Source organism: Acomys russatus, chromosome 23, assembly GCF_903995435.1.
Source record: "Acomys russatus chromosome 23, mAcoRus1.1, whole genome shotgun sequence".
In the NCBI taxonomy this organism is placed as follows: Eukaryota; Metazoa; Chordata; class Mammalia; order Rodentia; family Muridae; genus Acomys; species Acomys russatus.
This window is the reverse complement of record NC_067159.1, coordinates 1,003,133-1,021,997: the sequence shown is the minus strand read 5'-3', so window position 1 is coordinate 1,021,997 and position 18,865 is coordinate 1,003,133. Positions and strand designations below refer to the sequence as shown.

General features: G+C 46.8%; 1 protein-coding gene across 1 annotated transcript in view; it reads left to right on the top strand.

Moving 5' to 3' along the window:
* The window catches only part of Chd1l (chromodomain helicase DNA binding protein 1 like), a 61,463-nt gene that overhangs the window by 25,096 nt on the left and 17,502 nt on the right, over positions 1-18,865 (top strand). The window contains exons 8-15 of the mRNA XM_051166020.1: positions 1,050-1,205; positions 1,939-2,031; positions 4,025-4,121; positions 5,925-5,998; positions 7,100-7,210; positions 10,270-10,384; positions 11,206-11,359; positions 12,899-13,067. Coding sequence (XP_051021977.1) covers positions 1,050-1,205; positions 1,939-2,031; positions 4,025-4,121; positions 5,925-5,998; positions 7,100-7,210; positions 10,270-10,384; positions 11,206-11,359; positions 12,899-13,067 — 969 coding nt within the window. The remainder of the gene's footprint in view (positions 1-1,049; positions 1,206-1,938; positions 2,032-4,024; positions 4,122-5,924; positions 5,999-7,099; positions 7,211-10,269; positions 10,385-11,205; positions 11,360-12,898; positions 13,068-18,865) is intronic.

Sequence of the window (18,865 nt, the reverse complement as noted above, 5' to 3'; positions counted from 1 at the left end):
AGCAGGCCAAGCACTAATACACATAAAGCTAAAATAAATAAATATTAAAATATAAACTACAATGAAGTACAATTCACCCCCTTCTCCCTCCCCTAATCACAAATGCCAGTAAGAGCAGAGAGAAAGGGGAACCCACTAATGATGGGGTGAATATAAATTAGTGTAAACGGTACAGTACTGGGGTGCCTCAGAGAGCTAAAAATGTAACTACCGTGCATATGACAATCCAGATCATGTCCAAGGGAGCTGATGTCATACGCTCTCTACCGTAAGCAGGCTAGAGTTCAGCTAAGCGTCCACCACAGGTGACTAGATAACTGTCATACGGCACAATACCCAGCGGATGCTGCTTGGCCGTAAAAAACGTAGACGACTCCATCTTTTCCTGGGCTCATGGTGTGGTGAGATTGTCTCCTCAGGCTGTGTGGCTTCAGAACTCACAGCTTTCCAGTCAGCCAGAGTGAGGCTTCACAGTGCCTCGTGTTGCTACAAGTGCTAGCCTCGCTTAAATATATGCCAGTATCACAACTGCCAATGAATCATAGGAATATCCAGCTTTTTAAATTGTATCTTTTATATTTATTGCCCCTCCCCGCCCGTGTGCACACTATGGCACAGGTGTGGAGGTCGGAGGACAACTTGTGGGAGTCAGTGTTTCCCTTCTACCTTGTGGACTCTGGGGATCAAGCTGCGGTCATCATGCTTGACAGCAAATGCCCTTGCTCTTGTTTGCCTTGCTGCCTCTCAGCACTGTATTTATTTATTTTGTTTTAGTAAACTGGGTTTCTTTTGCTGAACTGAAGACTAATGTAAGGGCTCAGAGCACAACTAGTATACGCCACGATGTTTGGTAGGTTATGGAGATTAAGTTCATTTTTTTCAACTTACAATATTTTAAACCTGCGGTGGCTTTACAGGCTCACAGCCCCATTGTAAGTCCAGGAGCATCTGTAATATGAAAGTTACTGCCCCGACTCAGAACTCTGACCGTATGTTGTTAGTTGTCGAATACCTGGATTCTACACTTTAATTTTTTTTTCCTTATACAGCAAATGAGCTGCACAGACTTTTGCAGCCCTTTCTCCTGAGGCGAGTGAAAGCTCAGGTAGCCACAGAGCTTCCCAAGAAGACAGAGGTGGTGATGTACCATGGCCTGTCAGCGCTGCAGAAGAAGTACTACAAGGCCATCTTGATGAAAGACCTAGGTACGGTGTGTGTGTGTGTGTGTGTGTGTGTGTGTGTGTGTGTGTGCGCGCGCGCGCGTGCGCGCGTTTGCTGTGAAGCCAAGTGTGTGGTTTTCATGCAGGAATTGCTCAGTAACCTGGCTCCCTCCTTCTGCAGGGAAGGGCTGAGTCTTAGATTCTGAGTGAGTCTCAGGCTGGCTGCAGTGTGTCTGTGTGCGTGTGCGTGCGTGTGTGCGTGTGCGTGCGTGCGTGCGTGTGTGTGTGTGTGTGTGTGTGAGTGGCAGTGGGGTGGGGCTCTTAAGAGTAGCGCAGACTTCACTGTTACATCGTCCTCTTCCCTCTGGCCCCATTTCCCTTACTGCCTTTTAGCAAGCACTTCTAGGCATCCTAGTCCTGCCTTTTATCTTTCCAGCCCATTGGATGCCTAACGAGCTGCAAAATGCTGTTGACTCAAACTCACTGAGAGGAATTGGGAGTGAGAGGGGACAGGCAGAAGTGGAGTCTCTCTTATTTCTATCCACTCCTAACAGTTACCGTGGGGGGTTTAGATGTTTGAAGAAAAGGGTAAGCGGGTTGCTAAATTCAACTCACGGTTTAGTGTTCCTCCTTAAATGAAGGATAAGTAAGTTTCACGCACGCACTCACTCCAGTTTGCGAAGTTGCACAGATCTGAGGCGCGTGTGATTAAATGTGTAAGGCTGTGGAGACATGGAGGAGAGGCTGCTTTGGTAACCTGTCTTTCTTACGATTTCAGATGCATTCGAGAACGAGACGGCAAAGAAAGTCAAACTCCAGAACATTCTAGTGCAGCTTCGGAAGTGTGTGGACCACCCATATCTGTTCGATGGTGAGTGAGGCAGTGCACGGCCCTCCTCATTAGCGTCTTGTTAACAGTCTGTGGCCAAACCGTGGTGAGGTGTAGCGGTCAGCGAGGTGTGCCTGCCCTTTGTGTCTTAGGCTGAGAATGTGGCAGGGTCTATGCTCTTTGGTATAGCAGTATTACCTGACATATCTACACAGATTTCTCTAAGGTCTTCCTAATATCCTATTAGGTTATGTTTCTCTTTTTATTTTTGACTCCAAGATCCATTTATAGATCCTGAATTGTTTGTCCTGTCTCTTTATTCTCCCAGAAGGCAGACATCTTTGTTGGGATTCATACCTGGGACAGTCAAAGCAGACCTGGCCTCCAGGTTCTCCCAGCATCCCTCAGTCCCTTCCTGTTACAGGGCCTGGCTGATGCACCAGTTGTCTCCATGTTGTTCCACCAGTGGTTGTCTCATTTTATGGTTCAGTCAACTCCTCAGAGACCTGTGGCACAGTCGTCATTGCTTAGGGGCAAGTCTAGGATTTGTGGGCCTGGAGTCTCTATCATAGGAGAGCCTAGTGCAGGTATCATTGCCATCAGGCAGTGAAATGAGAATTTTGGTTTCTTTAAAAAAAAGCACAGAAATAGTATAAGACTGTGTTTTCACTTTACTCCTGGGTGTAGGATATGGGGCTGCTTTGTAGCTGCTGACTGTGATTTGCCCCGTGCTCTAGCAGAGGCGTGGTTTTGCCAGCTGCAGATTGCTTCTGCAATTGTGTGACACTTGGAATTCTGGAAACTTTTCAGAAGTTTCAGTTTTCAGAACTTTTATAAGTGCTAGAGCCCCCAATAGGTGTGTTACTGGTTGGATGCTGTTGGTTGCCATTTGGTAAGTATTTGTGCACAAAGAAGAAACAAGAAGAAGAAATTAGAAGCTTGGCATGTTAGCACATACCTGTAATCCCAGCACTCAGGGAGGTAGAGGCTGGATCTCTGTTTGTTCAAGGCCTGCCTGGCCTACAGAGCTAGTCCAGGATGCCCAGGGCTACACAGACAAACCCTGTTTCGAAAAAAAAAAAAAACAAGAAAAGAAAAAAAAAAATATCCTGATGATGAAGATCAAACTTGACCCAAGGAATTCGGTGCCCCTAACAAACAGGAAGTCGTCTCATGATTACATCACCCCCTTTCCTCTCTATTACTCCCCCCCCCCCCATTTAGTGTTGGGGGTTAAAAGGGTGGAAAGGGGGCTGGAGAGATGGCTCAGCGATAAAGAGCACCATCTGGTCTCCAAGGGGTCCTGAGTTCAATTCCCAGCAACCACATGGTGGCTCGCAACCATCTATAATGAGATCTGGTGCCCTCTTCTGGCCTGCAGGTATAAAGCACTCATATACATTAAACAAACAAACAAACAAACAAATAAATCCTTTTTTAAAAGAGTGGGTGGGTGGAAAGGGATTGGGAAGGGTGAAAGAGAAAAAGAAGCCACAGAGTAGCAAACACTGGCTACAAGGTAGAAGTTCCTAATGCAGAAGCTGTGTAAACTATTCACAGGATCTTAACTAGATGCACGTGGGGTTTTTGTTTCAATGAAGGAGACCATGTATACTTTAAAGGACACCCTCTAGGTAATTTTGACTGCTACCTGTACTTCAGAATGTATATTATCTGTGAACCTGATTGTTGATTCAGTTCCTGTGAGAGCTTCAAGAGTCCAATTTGGGTTTTCTTGACTATTAACATCGAGGTGGGTTTGCTCCTTAGGTAAGCTTTTGGTTTTTTGTTTGTTTGTTTTTGTTTTTGTCATTGATTTTTCTGTTTGCCCTTGGGGTATGCCTGGCTTTGTGATTGGAGGTCACATCATACAAACACATAATCATACAGTTCATCAACCAGACATGAGCCTTGGCTCGTTATCAAGTGCCAGGGGTACGGGCTGTCTTGTTGGTAGGTGACAATCAGCATTTCTCCTCAGGGAGTCTCTTTCTAGTGGGGCACATTTACCGGAAACGAGCTCTTTCTTTCCTAGGTGTGGAACCGGAGCCCTTTGAGGTTGGAGAGCACCTGATTGAGGCCAGCGGGAAGCTGTACCTGCTGGACAGGCTGCTGGCATTTCTGTATTCCAGGTAGGCAGTGGGTTTACGTTTACTACCCTGAGCTAGTAACCGCTGAGACCTAAATGGTGCTGAGCTGATAGGTTCTCTGAGGTTGGTCCAAGTTTCCTTTCTTTGGGGCCGTGATTAAGGTTTTTACCTTCTCTGCTCATGGCCCCTGCCACCCCATCTGTCCTTACCCACTGTATGGTCACTTTTTTGTTAGGATTCCCACAGCCTCTAGGGCCTAGTTCAGCATTGGCAGTGTCCTCCTTCGGTGTGCTGGCTGACTCATCAGTGTCTGGCAGCCTTATCACCCTGACCGTGTTCTGCTCCACTAGAGGCAGCACTGGTCTTTTCCTCCACGACTGCCAGTTGGCAGCCTGTGTTGAATCAGGGTGTATCATAAGGCTCTGTGGGTCTTGGTTTAAACTCAAGGGGAGCTTGGGGAGACACTTCCCCAGAGGTGTGACTTGGGCATCAGAAGATCTTGTGTGGCTGCTTGAGTTTTTTTAGCTTGTTCTCCGTGAAGAGAAGGGGTAACATCAGATGTCGTCAGAATCACTGCCTGCACCCTTTGAGACGGGGCCTCTTACTAGCCTGGAGGTCACCAGTTAGGCTGGACTAGTTGTGCAGCAAACTCAGGGATGGTTCTGCCTCTGCCTCTCCAGTGCTGAGATGCTGTGCATGCCACCACACCCACCCTTTGTACGTGGGTTGTAGAGATGAAGCTCAGGCCCTCCTACGTGTGAGGCAAGCAACAAGCCACCCCGCACCCCCAGCCCTTGGCTTCATTTGTCCTTCCTTCCTTCCTTCCTTCCTTCCTTCTTTCTTTCTTTCTTTCTTTTGGTTTAAAGATTTATTTATTATGTATTCAGTGTTTTTTCCTGCATGTACACCTGCACGCCTGAAGAGGGCACCAGATCTCACTATAGATGGTTGTGAGCCACCATGTCGTTGCTGGGAATTGAACTCAGGACCTTTGGAAGAGCAGTCAGTGCTTTTAGCCTCTGAGCCATCTCTCCAGCCCCTCTTTCTTTCTTTCTTTCTATGTGTCCGCGGTTTTGCCTGCAGACATGTCAATGTCAGTGCACCGTGTATGTACAGGGGACACACAGAGGTCAAAAGAAGGTATTGGAGCCCAGGGAACTGGAGTCACTACAGTTGTCAGCTGCCATTTGGGTTCTGGTACTCGAACCCAGGTCCTGTAGAATGAAGCAGACAGCGTTCATAACTGCGGAACCATCTCACCATACCTTGGCTTCATTCCTAATCCATCATTTATCTCGTCCTTTTTCTTCTTTTATTGTGTATCTTAGAAGATGAGATATCATCTGCCCCTTCCTAAAACAGTGCTTCTCTGAGCTTTCAACTGAAATAGCTATAAATAATAGTGGCTATCTCCCCAAGTAAGATTAGTAATGGGTGGCTGACCATGATGCGTGTTTGAGTTTTGCATTCTACTTTAAGTAAATGTGTGTTTATCTTGCTTTTGACATAAAAGCTTGCATCTCCTTCACGTCAAAGAGTTGACACTCCAGTGAGCTGTCCTGCTCCTCTGGGTCTTCGTGTGGCCTGTGGTGCATTGACAAATGCCCTTGGGGATTTCTCTCCAGAGTTTAAGAACTGTTACTTTGAAGGGGACAGTTCCGGGCTTATGTATATTCCTTGCGTGGAGTAGTACTCAGAGTTTCTGAAGACGTCATTACATTATATTTTAGTATCTCACTTATTTATAAGCTTATATTCTTTTTTATCAAAGAATTTTGCCTGAGGGAAATGTACCTTAAATATTACTAAAATTGTCACTTTTTCTGTTTTTTTTTTTCCTGCCAGGAGCCATCGGGTTTTACTTTTCTCCCAAATGACCCATATGTTGGATATTCTGCAAGACTATATGGATTACAGAGGTGACTCGCCTTGTCCACTGCACTGCCTGAATCACTTTTAGCTATAACAGTCTCATATGGACCAGCCAGTCCTGTGGTGTGGGGAATTACAGAGGAAGATGATGCCACAACATGTTTCAGCACCAGTAGAAGGGCAGGGCACATGGACACTGGTGTGCCGAGCAAAAGTTGGCAGTGTGCAGAGACGTGTGGACGGAAGTGAGCAGCCACGCTCCCGGTGGTTGTGTGGTTTCCGATTATGGGCACTGGGGCAACTGCTGTGGAAATGTTAGACAAGTGCTTTTAGCCTCTGAGCCATCTCTCCACCCCCTCTTGTCTCAATAGACAAGTCTCGATGGCAATGACCTTCAAGGTCCTAAAACATGCAGTTGAGCAGCTGAGCGCTCACTCGGAAGCTCTAGGCAGATATGCAAGTACAGATATTCCACAAATCAAATGGGGGAAGAAATCAAATGGGCCCGTTATTCCTATTTAACACTAAGATGTGGGGCTATCACGTGAGTTTAGTACTCTGTTTAGTATGTAATAAATAAGTGTAGATAATTGGCTTGAGCTTGAGGCCCCTGGTGAGGAAGTGGCAGATCCAGACCTTGCAGTTTAAGTCAGTCCACACTGGGCCTCAGATACCGGAGGATAGCCAGGCCAGGGCACTCTTGTAACCTCAGGAGAATGACAGAGCTCAAGTTAGCTCTCTAGGCCTGGAGCGTGATGACAGGTGAGAGAGCCTCCAGCTTCAGAGGAAGGCAAGCACTGGGCCACCAGACACACCCGCTCCCCTGCACCCTGTACTTCTGCGCACATCTCCTCAGATGCAGTCTGCTGTTGAAAGCTCGGAAACGCCCTGAAGTACATATTAATGCCACCTCAGCTGCCTTGAAGGGAGTATGAATGTGCTATGATGTGCTTTTTTGTAAAATGATAGTATTGTCCCCCCTAAATTTAGACGTTTCCCCCATGGGAATTATTAGAAGTGGAGCTTTTGTTCCTATATGAAAAGTAGAAAACCGACAGCTACTTTTGGGTTTTGGGTTGGCTACTTTTTGTTTCCCGGAATCCTTGAAAAAGGACTTAAGGTTGTCCTGTTTTCTCCCCTTTGTCAAGGCTACAGCTATGAGCGTGTGGATGGCTCCGTGAGAGGAGAAGAGAGACACCTGGCCATTAAGAACTTTGGCAAACAGCCCATTTTTGTGTTCCTCCTGAGCACCCGGGCAGGTAGGCCACACAGGTCTTCATGAAATTCGGCAAATGATCTGGCAGAGAGCTTAACACCCTGGCCATTAGTACATCCCCCCCCAGTTCTCTGAAAGGTGAGGTTGTTTCCAAACGGTCCAACAGGAAGGAATTGAGGCCAGGGACTGAACTTATAGCATGGTGACTTGATACTCAAGCTGTGACCTCATCCAAGGACCGAAGCTGCAGTCTTGAGTCCTTAGGAATTACGCTCGCCTGCTTTGACTCCCGGACTAGGAGCATCCAGATGGATGCTTTCTGTGGGGAGCTTTGGTCACATCTGTGGATGCAGGCCTGAACTATGACAGCAGAATGAGGCAGTCTCCCGCCCGTGCCTTCTTCCAGAACTACCACTGTAACCAAGCAAAAGCTTAATGAACACTCAGTCGCTTTACGACGTGGTCACAGTAATATGGCTAGTTACTTAGGATCATGCCAATGCCTATATATAACGTCAGGCATTATTATTTATCACATCTGTGGTATATTATCAATAAGAGGGTGAATGTTAGCTTTTGGAAATAATGTTTTTACAGATTCTGGATCATCCTTAAATCCCTTTTAAATTCATAGTCTTAGTTTCATTGTTTTATTTCACGGAGAAAACTTCTCATTTATGTGCACACGCCCTTGGAGGCAAGAAGAGTGTCAGACCCTCTGGAACTGGAGTTTCAGATAGTGTTAGCTGCCACACATGGGTCTGGGGGCCAAAGCCATGTGTTGTGCAGGAGCAGTATGCACCCCCACCCACCCCACCTCCAGCCCCACCTTACCCACCTCCAGCTCCACCTCACCTCCAGCTCCACCCCACCTCCAGCCCCACCTTATCTTATTTCTTACGAAGGGAAATCCTCCTGGAGTAGACACAGTGAAGGCAGAGATGAATGTTCCTCTAGTAGAGAGAGATCAGCATCTCAGTGACAAGAGCTGGTTTCATTAGAAAGCATTCACTGAGCCATCAGTGCCATGAGGGCATATAAAAGAAGCACTAGATAGAATCCTTTGCAAAGAGATTATTTTGCGGGCATATGCCTTATCTGTCTAATAAAGATAACAATGCACGATGTAATCAGATTCCCAAGGTCCGCAGCTCAGCCCTTCATTTATATCAGCATCTGTCTCTAGTGGTCTTAGGAGAAACTTGAAGGGTCAGGTCAAATGTAGCATCGTGGGAACGCAGCTCTATTTGTGATACTTTGAAGATTTCATTATTTATCTACTCAGAGAATAGCTCTTTGTTTGAAATGTCTAAAGTTAAGAAGGAGGAGCCATCCGAGTTAGTAAATTTCCCTGGAGGGCCCTGAGCAGATCCTGGAGGCACAGAGGCACCTGGACATTCGCCTTTTCCAGCAGCAGACCTTCCAGCTCTCTGTCCGCTTTCTTGCTGCAGACTCTGCGGCGTTTTCATTTGTTCAGCAGTCTGTGTTCAAGTGTTCCTGTGAGTGTGTCATATTGCCACCAGGGGGCAGTGATAGCTCATGAATAGGTCTCAAACAATTGCTGCCAGAGCTTATTAAAAAGGCATTGGTATGGGCTGGAGTTCAGCGCACTGCCATGCCGGGGTAGCATGGCCAAGGTCCTGGGCTATTCCCTGGCACTGCAGAGAAAGGGGAACTCACCCTCTGAGAAGAGCTGCATCTTGGTAGCCTTAGCCCAGGAAAGATGGCGCACGCTTTAGCATAGTGTGATGCTACACATTTTTAAATGAAATGAGTACGTGGGAGGTGTTAAAAGTGTAGTGAGAAAAACCAGGCCGGAGCTGGTGTATTGGAATGGTCTACAGTACTGGCTGCTTAGGCAGCTCAGTAAAAAGGACTGGCTCAGCCCAGAAGATTGAGGTCACCCTAGGCAACACACTAGGACCACATCTCAAGGGGGAAAAAAAGACAGACAATCAGACAGACAGACTACAGTAGCAACCACAAAAGCTCAGACAGTGAACCCAGCAGGTTCAAGAGCTACTGGGAGACGGAGTCGTAGCTCTTTTATCTTATGGCTGTGCAACTTCAAATACGTACTTTGACCTCTCTGGTTTCCATCTCAGCATCAACAAAAGGGCGCTAATGAATAGCCAGAGCCCATAAGGTAGGGTATAAGAGTGGGTCTGTACAAAATGCTCAGAAGTGACAACCCATAAGTGTACTAACCCTGCCAGGTATCCTAGCACCACTCCGTAATCACTCATTATCAGCTCTTTATTCCAGATTTAATTTTCTATGAAAGCTTAATTAAAATATTCCTACCCAGCTGGGAGTCAGTAGCCCCTTCTGGGAAGGAGCCTTTAATTCCAGCTCTCAGGACAAGCCCCGTCAGGCTCCCTTGTCTCAGCGGTGATCTCTAATGACCCCGACAAGAGCCCGTCTATTTTGTATTAGTTTTCACATTAATCAAAGAGAAAAGGCTGTAATTTGCCTTCATGGTCTTTTAATTCCCCGGAACCCACGGTTGCGCCTCACCCCTTCCCCTGCAGCACCAAGGGAAACCCAGAGAGTTGCTGCACGAGGTGCTCTCGGCTTTGGTTCTGTCGCCCTGCATCTGGCTAGCGTAGACGTGGTTACAGAACGCCTGGCTAAGGTTTTCTGCAGAGCAGGGGAAGCACTCTTCCCTCCTGCCCAGGAGCGTCATCTGTCCTTCACACCAGCATGTCAGAGATGTCACTACCTAGCGGGGCTTGTGAGCGTGGGTCAGGGCCCTTCCCTTCCGAACGCCCACACAACTTGTCCCATGCTCACAGCTCAGTTTTGAAGGAGCATATGTCCTTTTCTTTGCAGACTCTCCTAGGCAAAAATGCAGCCAAGTGTTTTTAAGTATGGGAGGGTCGAAACTGCCTCACGCTCCTGACTTGAGCATCTTCCTCTGTTGCTCGTCCCTACTCCCTCGTTCTGTGATGATTAAATCCTCCCAAGTCAGGCAGTAGGAGGTTAAGGGAGCACATGGGGACCATGCCAGGCTCTGGGGTTGCAGATGAGTGTCTGGCTGATTTAGTTCAGTGTCACTCTGTCTGGGCCTCGGATGACACTCCTTACTTACCTTACTGCCAGGCGGAGTGGGTATGAACTTAACAGCAGCAGATACCGTTATTTTTGTCGACAGCGATTTTAACCCTCAGAATGACCTGCAGGCAGCCGCCAGAGCTCACCGAATTGGCCAGAACAAGTGAGTGAGTTCAGCGCCGACGATTTTCCACTCCCTTGGTTTGTTAGATGCGCCTGGGTTGGGAAGGAGGGAGACAACGTAGTCCCTTGTGTCGGCATCGAACAGGGAGTTGAGAGGCCCCATGTGAGCCCAGCTTTGCTGCTGGGTCGTGCAGCTGTTGTGGTTGGGTCACACTGCAGACCAGACTCATTTTGTTGGATGAGAAGCCAAATTATGAAAGGATTAGAAGGAATCTTTAGAAGCTATTTAATTCAGTGAACTAAGACCTATTTCACTTTGAAAAGAAAAAAAAAAGGCCAAGGCTAAAACAAAATGAACTCAATAGTAGTTTTGTAGAAATGTCTCAGAATGCTTTTGTTTGGGCTTTTAAAAAAATCTTGCATATTATGGTTTCCAGTTTTGTGTTTTTATGGATCGTGTGTGTGTGTGTGTGTGTGTGTGTTTCTGCACCCCCACCCCCCCATTTTATTAAGAGAGAAAGAAGGCCTGGAGTTGGATGGATGGGTGGTGAGGACCTGGGAGGAGACAGGACCGTGGACCTAGGGATTCTAGTGTGCCTAAGAGGTTTTCCTTGGCCACAGGTGCGTGCCACAGTCAGATCACCTCACCGTCCTTTCTTCCACTGTTCGGAAAGGCTCAGGGATAACTGAAGGCCAGATCTGTCTCGAAAGTACTCAGTGCCCAGTAAAAGTGTCCTTCGCATAGCGAGCCCCCTGTGTAGGTGTTCAGCTTTGCTTCCTTTCAGGTGCCCTTGCCTAGCGTGTCTTCTAGAAGCCTCCTCTGTGCTTTTCACACGCTGCTGTCATTTGACTTGCTCACAGGTCTGTTAAAGTCATCCGGCTGATCAGCCGAGACACCGTGGAGGAAATCGTGTATAGGAGGGCAGCCTCCAAACTGCAGCTTACCAACACAGTCATAGAAGGAGGCCACTTCACTCTTGGAGTCCAGAACCCTTCAGCTGAGGCCGACTTCCAGGTTGGAGTCTGTTCTTCTCATCCTTGAGCTCAGCAGGATTTGGTCCCAGGCTAAGCTGTGCCTGCCTTGGTGCCAGAGAGAGAGTGAGAGACAGAGAGAGAGAGAGAGAGAGAGAGAGAGAGAGAGACTGAGAGAGAGAGAGAGAGAGAGAGAGAGAGAGAGAGAGAGAGAGAGAGAGAGAGAGAGAGAGTAAAAGGGGCGGGTATTGGGCTAACGGGTTTAAACCCAAGCCTCATCACTCACTGGTTGTGTGGCTTGAAGCTATACCATAACCTCGGGGATCTACTTTCTTTGCTTTTCTCAGCATGAAGATTCTATTAGTAAAGTCTGAGGACACTGAGAAAATTAAGAGAATTTTTTTTAAGAAGGAAAGAAAAAAAAAAGCCAAGTAATCATCGCAATTGATTCTGAACATCTGTGTTAGTTTCGTTTCTTCTTGCTTTGACAAAGCACCAGACAAAATCAACTTAGAGGCAAAGGGGGTTATCTTAGCTCACAGTTCAAATTCAGCCTGGCAGGGAAGTCAAATCCATAGGAGCCCCGAGCAGCTGGTGACATATCCACAGTCAAAAGGCAGGGAGCCGTGAATGTTTGGGCACAGCTCACTTCCCTCTTTTTATTCAGTCCAAGATCCAAACTCACCGATTCTTGGTGTGGCTTTTCCTGCATCAGTGAACCTCATCAGCCGGAGCCTTTCCAAGGTGTCTGGAGGCTCGAGTCCAGATTCCTTCCTCCGAATCCTTAGCACGGAGAATTGGCTTTCTTAGGGCTTCAGTGCCAAATGCGAAGCCAGTTGCATTGGTTTTATGTATAGCTGTCTAAGGAGTTTGCAAGCTATCAGAGCCTACCTTAAAGGTTTCCAGCTTACAAAGAAGACCATCTAGAGACAGACAGTCCAGTCCAAAGGGGCAAGATGCAAGGGAACCTGAGTTACTGTTTGGGAATATGCGGAGTTGGGAGCTGCCGGGTAGGAAATGCTCCCGAGCCCTCTGTGGTTGTTAGTCACAGCGAGTGTGTGAGGGCACTCAAAGACAGAGGATGGGAGAAAGCAGCCAAGAGTCTCGGCCAGGTGTTGGAACTGTCCTTTGGTGCAGTGGTGTCCACGGAGCATGTGGTAGGTGAGCACATGGCCAGCGGAGTCAGCTCATAATGAGATCAAGAGGTTTAGCAGTGAGAGAACAGCTGAGTCTGACTTCTCCTGTGCTTCCTGGAAAAGCCCGTGAGAAAAAGAACGCTGTGGTAAAGTGCTATAGGAAATGCTTGAAATAACTTATTCTTAGAAAAAGCGTTGGAAACTTATCCATATTGTATCATTATAGACTTTCAAAGTCAGTAACTCTGATAATCCTTGATCACCCGTCTGCTTACTCTCATCCAGCCGACAAGTGCTGCTTGGTATTGCCCGTGGTGGATAGGAAGCACTGGCTGTCTATCAGAGAAGGGACGTGTCCTAGCCATGAGCAAGCCACATCCTGTGGTCTTGTTTTTTTTTTTTCCCTCCCATCAGATCTAACTGAACTTCTGTTTTCTCCACTCAAGTTAAGTGAGATCCTCAAGTTTGGCTTGGATAAGCTGCTGTCCTCAGAGGGGAGCACCACGGATGAAATAGACCTGGAATCCATTCTGGGAGAAACCAGAGACGGCCAGTGGAGCGCTGACACTCTGCCTGCAGCGGCAGCTGGAGGCGGCAGAGAGCAAGAGGAAGGAAGTAAGATCTTACAGTCTGTGGTCCATTTTGAGGTGACTTTTGTGCACAGCGGGAGGTGGGTCTTGAATGAGGACCTCTCTCGTATCCTGTGTGTCCACGCCTATGCCATGCTGTTTCTGTAGCTGTGGCTCTGCAATACGATCTGAATTTGAGTATCTTGACACCTTTAGCATTCTTTCTGCTCTTTGCTTTAGCTATTATGGGGTTTTATGCTTCTATATAAATTTTAGGATTTTTTTTTTCTAGTTGTGTGAGAAATGTCATAGAGATTTTGGTGGCGATTGCAGTGACTATGTTGGTTGCTAATATAGATGTTTTTACAATATCAGTTCCAGCAATCCATGAGCATAAGAGCTCTCCCTCTTCTACTGTTTCTTGAGTCTCATACTTTGGTGTCAGTCGGTTTTCATTGTAGAAGTCTTTCACTTCCCTTGCTGGACTTGCTCTTTTCCTGATTTCCATGTATCTGTGGAGTTTATTTTTCTAGCTATTGAGTTCTAGTTTTTCATACTATGATCTGTAAGATACAAGACATGACCTTTGTTCTTCCACATTTGGTAAGACTTGACTTGTGAACTGGGTGTGGTGTCTTCAATCCCAGTGCTCAAGAGGCAGAAGCAGGATGGATCTCCACGGGTCAGCCTGGGCTATGTAGCAGGTTCTAGGACAGCCAGGGCTATCTGACAAGAGCTTGTCTCAAACAGCAACCACCACCACCAAGCAGGGAGATTTTATTTATAACCTAGGATGGGTGGATCCCCTGTAGGCACTGTCTGTAGGCTACGGAGAAGGATTGTGTCCTGTCCTGTTGGATGAAGCAGTCCATTTGTTCTGTGCAATAGTTTAGCTTTGAGGTTTCTTTGTTGTTTTTTTTTTTTGTTTTGTTTTGTTTTTTTAGTTTGGATGCCCTCTCTGGAGATGACAGTCTCCACTATTATATCAGGCCCTATCTGGCCTTTTATGTCTGGTAGTGTTTGTTTTCATTAGATTGGGAGCCCCAAAGTTGGTGTCTATATTTAAATTGTTTTCTCTTTTTGATGAACTGTTCTTTTTAGTAATATACGCAGGCCTTCTTTCTGGACTAATTTTGGTTTGAAGTCTTCTCTAAGCAGATACAAAGATGCCTATGTCAGCTTGCTTTAGGTCTGTTTCCTTGACAGGTGTCTTTCATACTTTGAGTTTGTGAGTGTACCAGCCTGGAGGGATAGTTAGATTTATTTTATTATTTGTTTGTTTGCCAGCTAACTAATCTGTGACTTGCCTGGTGAGCTGAGTTCACTTGCACTTAAGGCTGTTCCTGTTCCTGTATGGCTTGTTCTTTATTCTCTCCTGTCTCCTGACAGTGGTAGGAGTTTGCCTGTTACTGTGTTGGATGTGAAGGGTTCCTTCCCAGCTCTCCTTTATTTAGCCCTTCTTCTCCGGACTTTTATTCCTTCCTCTCCTACTTCCTCTTCTGTATGTAGTATTTCTGTGAGTATCTCCTGCAGTGCTGGCTTGGAGGTCATGAACTGCCTCAGTTTGTGCTTGCCTTAAAATATCCTCCATCATTTTCCTCCTCCCTCATTCCTGTGTGTGTGTGTGTATGTGTGTGTGTGCGCGCGCGCTTGCGCGCAGGCGAGAAAAGGTCATTGGGTGTCTTCCTGTTTCATTCTCAGCCTTATTCCTTCAAGGCAGGGTCTCTCTCCCTGAACTTGGAGCTCACTTTTCATCTAGGCTGGTAGCCAGCAAGGCCCAGCAATTCTCTTCTCTCTGTCCCCATCAGTGCCAGGGTGACAGGTGTGCAGGGGACCATGCCCAGCTTCTCTATAAGTTCCAAGATCGCAACTCAGACCCTTGTGCTTGGATGCATTATCTTTTTAAAGATGTGTTTATTTTTATCTTATGTGTTTGGGTTTCTGTGTACCACATGCTTGGGGGGGGCCTAGAAAAGGGCATAGGATCCCCTGGGACTGGAATTACAGATGATTGTGAGCTGCCATGTGTGTGCTGGGGACCAAACCTGGAAGAACAGCAAACGCTTTTAAACCCCTGAGCCATCTCTCCCTCCAGCCCTCAGATGTAGTGTTTGTTGACCCTGGCTGCCATCTTTGCTATTCTTTCTGGTTGGGTGAGTGTTTTGGTCATTCTTCCCCCTGTGAGCTAATTTGATTTATTGAAATTTTCATTTTCAACATTTCTCTTTGTTCTCTTTTTGTTGTCCAGAATATCTTTTCTCAGTTTTTATTAATCCATACTGCTGCCTTGCTTTGAACCTTCCCTCTGTATTGCTGACCTTGCCCAGGTCCTGAATTCATCTGATTGTTTGCAGCCTCCTTCAGGTCATCTGTCATCCCTACCAGAAACCTTTGCACTTTTCTTGGCTCAGTCGCTGAGTTGTGGATGTTGGGAGAGTGCTGCTTCCTTGCTTGGTCATGTTTCCTGTGTCCCGTCCTGATTCCTCGGGCAGCACAGTGGTAGATAACGGTAGCTCCAGAGTTTGATCTGCAGCTAGCCTCAGAGCTGTCAAAATCCAGGGCAGTGTCAGTTGATGAGATCTGTCCTGCCACTGAGGGCAAGGCTGTCTCTCCCCACGCACTTCCCAGGTAGAGCCAGCCCTCTGCGAGAACAGCAGGAGTCCTTAAGTGGCGAGCCATCACTCAGGCCTGAGGTTTACCTCTTAAATCCAACATGTGCTGATCAACCGTGCAGACCCTGTTGTGCACCTGACACATGTATAGATGTCCCCCTACCCCCCGGAATTTGGTCAATGTTCTGAATTTTTGGATGTGAAGTGTTTGTTCATTTGTTGTTTGGGGTCCTGTACATCCCAGGCTGCCCTCAAACTCACCACTGAAGTTAAGGATCTTTAGCTTTGAAATTCTGGTCCTCCCCCACCCGCCTCCAGGCCTGGGACTATAGGCATGTACCACCATGCTGGTTTGTGCAGTGCTGGGCATTGGTCCAGGGCTTTGTACAAGCTGAGGTACATTCCTAGACCACTGGAGTGTTTTTGTGTGAAAAATGCTCTCGACATCTCATGGTTGTTGTCAATGACTGCTTCCCTGTACCCTCAGTGACAGGAAGTCGGTGTCTCTAGCTCAGGCCTGCCTATGCCTGAGAACTGGGCCCTTATAAAGTGCTGCATCCTGTTTGGGGTGTCAGGTGGGATGGACGTGATGTCACCTGCTTTTGTTTCTACAGAAGCTGATCTTCCACCACTCACTTTCTCTTTCTCTTTGCTATAACAAGGTGAGGAGGAGAAAGGTATCCCTACATCCCCTACACAAATACACAAAGCGCAGTGCCCTCTGAAATGTCGGGCCGCACCTACTTTCTAGTCTCTGCATTCTCCGTGGTGGTCTTTGCTCTGGTACCCAGGTCTCAGGGCATCCTCACTACCTCTGATACTGCTAGAGGCAGCGGATTGCTCACCTGTTCAGTGTGTGTCTGGCATTCCGGACGATAGCCTCTCGTTTGTATTCTTCAAGATGTTTTGGTGTTTTCTTGTTCTCTGCTTTGTGTTCTGCTGTCATTTCAAGGGTGCAGTATTGTCCGGATTCTTCTTTGAGACTGCCTGTTACAGGTTTAGAACGTACATCACAAGAAGGGTGTCATTGTCTTCTTCTTCTTCTTCTTCTTCTTCTTCTTCTTCTTCTTCTTCTTCTTCTTCTTCTTCTTCTTCTTCTTCTTCTCCTCCTCCTCCTCCTCCTCCTCCTCCTCCTCCTCCTCCTCCTCCTCCTCTTCCTCTTCCTCTTCCTCCTCCTCCTCCTCCTTCTCCTTCTTCTCCTTCTCATTCTCCTTTTTTTGTTTTGTTTGATTTTTCAAGACAGAGTTTCTCTGTATAGCCTTGGCTGTCCTGGACTCATTCTGTAGACCAGGCTGGCCTCGAACTCACAGGGATCTACCTGCCTCTGCCTCTGCCTCTGCCTCTGCCTCCCAAGTGCTGGGATTAAAGGCGTGTGCCACCACTGCCCTGCTTCTTCTTCTTTTTTTTCCAGTTGCTTTCCTTCCTCCTCATTTTTTTTTTTCCTTTAATGCTGTTTTGGAATCCTTTGTTCTTGTTGGCAGTTTCCTAGGAATGCTCACATCCTCTGGCAATGTGCTCACCGTGCTGGTAAAGTAACCCGAGGCTGACAGGCAGCTAGCTCTGCTGTGAGCAGAAAGATGCTCCCGGGGCCTCCCTCCAGCATTACGGTTGGTGAGCAGACTGTGCACTGAGGGAGCCTTCCTACATTCTCATCTGAAGTCTTTAATTGGCCTGTGTCAGAGACAAAGTCTCCAGTACCATCCATGGAAGGAGAAGGGGTTGAAATAAACTCATCGGTTAAAGCTGTGGCTTCTGTGTTTCCAGTGTTTCTGGGATGCAGATCTTCTCTTAGGCCCCCAGCTGTGGTCCTCTGCATTTGTGCATGCTAAGCTTCCGGAGGGTGGGGGTGGGGAGGGTCTGCTCCGTGGTTAGCCTGGGCTGAGCACCCGTGTTCCACCTCTGTGCCTCCTGCTGCTCTGTTGTTCTCTCCAGAGAGTACTGAACTTTTCCGTTGCCTCATACATCTTTCTTAAAATCCCGTTAGTGTCATTTAGAAGTTTCAGGTGAAGGGAGAAAGAGATTCATGTGGCCATATTTTTAAAGTTATATTTGATTACCTTAAATACCAAAGCTTACATCCATTTCTTCAACCACTTAGATTAATTTCAGCTTTATTTTTTTTTTTTCAGCATTTGCCAGAACAAAATAAAATTGCAGTGTTTTCAGAAAGATCATTACTGTTCCAAGTCAATCTGACTGCTAAAAAATTACATGGTTTTAGACAAGGCCAACTGCCAGGAATTAACATTTGGAGGCTTGTCTTTGATGAATGGGTCTAGGATCCCTGTGTTGAAGGTGGTTGGACTGGCAGGGTATATGTGAGGGTCTCAGGCAGTGGTTCTCAACCTTTCTAATGCTGTGATCCTTTAATATGGTTCCTTATGCTATGGTGACCCACAACCACAAAATAATTTTTGTTGCTACTTCATAACTTTAATTTTTGCTACTGTTATGAATTATAATATAGATGTATATTACTCAGAATAACTGATATGCAACCTTTGTGAAAAGGTCTTTCAACCCCCAAAGGGGTGGAGACCCAGGTTGAGGACCGCTGGTCTAAGGTGTGGGTGCAGCCTCCTCTTGGCTGCAGTGTGAGGGTGCATGCTTTAAAAATCCACATCTGTGGACATGAAAGACTAGTCATTAAAGCAGCCCCAGGGGAAAACCCCAAACCGGAGATTGGTTTATCTTGTACACCAGGGTTTTAAAAAGGCACATTTATGTGAGAAGTTAGAATTTCATCGTGTATGTAGCTACATATGTTGATTGTGTTTTGACACTTCTCAGATCTTTATTTTCTTTTCCACTTGTTGATAGAGCATCTCGTTGAAGGCCCCCTGCTGATTTAATTAGCAAATGCCAATTAGAATTACAGCTGGTTAGAGTTTGGTACAAGTGTGAAGCAATCGATCTCTCAGGAACGGAACAATGTTTTGCTTTTGTATTCTCCAGGGAAAAGGTACTTAGAGCTGACTTCCCAGTGGTCTGAAAACACATGCTTTGGTAATGTGTGCTAACGTGTGCTGCCGAGTGCTCTTCGGCTTCTGGTCATGCTCTCCTGTTCCTGCTTGCTGATCATGGATGACTTTGACTTGATTCCTCATCTTGACTGTTCACCGTTTTCACAGAGCCATGATCTTTATCTGTAAAGCTGCCCCGTGTGCGTGCGCTTTATCCTTTTACACAGTTACAGAAATCAAATGCTAAGAACACTCGCTATCCCTCCTAG